General features: G+C 40.6%; 1 protein-coding gene across 6 annotated transcripts in view; it reads right to left on the bottom strand.

Moving 5' to 3' along the window:
- The window catches only part of LOC109289542 (neural-cadherin-like), a 98970-nt gene that overhangs the window by 75801 nt on the left and 20118 nt on the right, over positions 1–3051 (bottom strand). For all 6 annotated transcript variants that reach the window (XR_002095396.1, XR_002095397.1, XM_019505615.1 and 3 more), the window contains exons 7-8: positions 1299–1471; positions 299–467 (exon numbers count right to left, since the gene is read on the bottom strand). Coding sequence is in view for 4 of the 6 variants with exons in the window: in XM_019505615.1 (XP_019361160.1) it covers positions 299–467; positions 1299–1471 (342 nt within the window). In the remaining 2 variants the exon portion in view is untranslated. The remainder of the gene's footprint in view (positions 1–298; positions 468–1298; positions 1472–3051) is intronic.

The raw sequence follows: 3051 nt of genomic DNA, 5'->3' as shown, positions 1-3051 counted from the left end.
TTTTGCTAACTTATTTGGCACAGCAGATCAAAAACCCAAGCCATAACTATTTTATTTTGCCATCCTAATGATCCTAAGTGTTTTGAGGAAAAGCTTAACTCCAGTTAAGTTCTGAACATTTATACAACCCAAAGTAGCAGATGATTTGTGCATGCTCTGAATCCAGTTTAGATTGTTTGACAACTAAAGGCTTGGGTCTCATCTTTCTTAAAGATGTTTTATACCAGTGTAATACACCAACTTCAATGACATAAATAAGATTAGACTCAAACCCAAAATACTAGGAGATTTATATTACCTGTATCAGGATGAATCCTAAATGCTGGTAAGACACCATCTCTGTGCATCATGCCATATTTCACTCTACCATTGGCTCCTTCATCAGCATCAGTGGCCTCAATTTGCAGAACAAATGTCCCTGGAGGCTGGTTTTCCAACACAGAAGCATGTTCCCGATAATCTTGACACTAGGGAAAAATCTCAGATACTTCACCCACCATTTAATTTAAAGCAGGAAATTCAAATGAGGTAAATTAGGGCAGCAAAGATTTTTTTTCCTAGAGTGAAATCTTTTATGACAATGAAGCCTGGAAGTCTAAGCCAACTCCCAAATTGAGAGAAAAAAAAACTTTAATCTGCTTTAACTAGATTCTTAGACATTTTTGTTCCTGTATACACATTGTGACCAATCCATTAACTTCACTTACTACTTTGTACTTTTTAAAACTATATGGAGATGATTAGTTGCATCTTGCAAGAAAGCAATATATTTTGACAAAACTGCTGCTGTTGCAGATGATTCCAATTGTAAAACCTTTTCCTCTAATAACTGAACATTTGCAATTTGGTCAAAGCAAGTTTTCAGTACAAGATAGCTTTGTCAAGAATAGGTGAACAGCATTTATATCTGATCCCTAAGGGCCACAGGAATATTAGCTGATTTTGCAAAATATGCAACAATATCCTTCTGCATATCTGGAGGCAGTATCATGCTCATAGTATCTGAGCAAAGAAAACTTTAATCAACATTGCTGAAAACTCAATTTATGCTATTTATTTTAAAAGTACTTTAAAATTAAAGCTTTTAATATTTTTATTGTCATAGCAATTGTAGTGCATGTTACCTATTTCAATGCAGAAAGGTAGTGTAGTCTATGGCAATAACTGTTAATTGGATTTACAGGATGATCTTAGAAAATGGTTAAGATATGTATTTAGTACTTCCCACATACAATACACAAAACTGAACCTTATTCTCTATAAGCTATTTAATATAACACACAAGCTAGTATATTTACCTTCTGAAATACAGGTTTGTTATTGTTGACATCGTCAATTTTCACAATGACAAGTGCTGTGCTAGTGAGAGAACGAGGCCCTCCAGAGGCATTATCATCAGTAGCTGTGATATTAAGAACATATTCTGCCCCCTGAAGCTTAGGAAGTGGATTTGAGCGAAGTCTAATTAACCCTATAAAAATAGAAACAATACATTTTGTGTCTCTTGTTTTTCACTATTTTAACTGATTATCACTATTCTCTCCACCACTTATGTACTATGCAATTTGGTTTAAACAGAAAGTTGTACCGGTTTACCTAAAGTGATGATTTTGAAATTATTTTAGCTAAACTAGTGCAACTTTATGTATTGTCATTTTTTAATCAATTTCCCATTGTCCGGACTAGTAGACTGATCCAAAATTCATCAAAATCAGAAAACTTCACTGATTTCAGTGGGTTTGGCCATAGATTCATAGATATTTGGGTCGGAAGGGACCTCAGGAGATCATTGAGTCCAGCCCCCTTTCCTGGACAGGAAAGAGCACTGGGGTTAGATGACCCCAGCGAGGTGCATGTCTAGCCTCCTCTGAAAGACCCCCAAGGTATGGAAGAGCACCACCTCCCTTGGAAGCCCATTCCAGATTCTGGCATCCCTTACCATGAAGATCTTCCTGATGTCTAACCTAAAACTACTCTCCATCAGTTTTTCGCCGTTGTTCCTAGTTACTCAAAGAGGTGCCCTGGGAAACAGAGCATCTCCTGTTCCTTGCGTGTCTCCCCCCCACCAAGGAATGTGTAGGCTGCCACAAGATCACCTCTCAGCCTTTTCTTGTGGAGGCTGAAGAGATCCAGAGCCCTCAATCTCTCCTTGTAGGGCTTTGTCTGCAGGCCCCTAAAATAGGGCCTGGTCTTAAATAGGCCAGGTCTTAAATAGGGCTCAATGAATTCAATCAGCTGTAACTGCAGCCAGTAATATACACTCATTGTACATTTTTAAAGTAGTCACTGCAAGACCCACAACTCTGGCTAGGAAGCAGCAAAGATGTTTTCCCCCTTACATAAAATCTTTTATGGCAAAGTCTGAGCCAACTCTCAAATTTAATTTTATCAGTTAGTAATACAATAACCCAGAGCGGTATGAAACAGCTAGCTGAAAATACCAAGAGGCTAGGTAGGTATAAGATCTACAACTGGGTAAGATAACTATGATTTAGAAAAAAATCCCAAACCCACACAGCCTGGGCAGGTAGGCCAGGCATTAGATAGATATGCTTTCTGGGAGGGGGATCTTGGCACCAAAGGCCAGTGAGTACCTCAAAATCTACCCCCTGGAGGCTATTCCAGTTAAAATCCTCACATACAAATACCCAACCGATAGTGGCTAAGTACAGACAGTCAAACAATCCAAGGCAGAACCAATTCAATCTTCGCAGGTTTCTCTAGGTTGCCCAGACTGAACTGATAACTAACTGAACTGAAGATCAGTTTTTAATTGGGAAAGGCAGATGGAGGCCTGCACTGACCCAAGCCAGAAGGTGGGGGGTGCAAAAGCATGCCCCCCAGCCTGCCCCCCCCACGAGCAGAAAGCACCCCCCTCCAATGCTGCCCCCTCACCCCATGACCTGGGCATCTGGCCACAGGAGCAGCCTCATGCCTCTACTCAGACCAGCCTGGGAACCCCTCAGCCCTGATCTCCCTCCTCAGCTGCAGGTGGGGGGGCACTAGAGTAATTCCCCTCAGTGCAAATCACTGATGTGCAGGAGAAAGGGC

The sequence above is a fragment of the Gavialis gangeticus genome, unplaced genomic scaffold (assembly GCF_001723915.1).
Source record: "Gavialis gangeticus isolate Ggan-Ray unplaced genomic scaffold, GavGan_comp1, whole genome shotgun sequence".
NCBI classification, from domain to species: Eukaryota; Metazoa; Chordata; order Crocodylia; family Gavialidae; genus Gavialis; species Gavialis gangeticus.
Note: the sequence above shows the minus strand (reverse complement) of the source record. Positions and strands in the feature narration are given on the sequence as shown.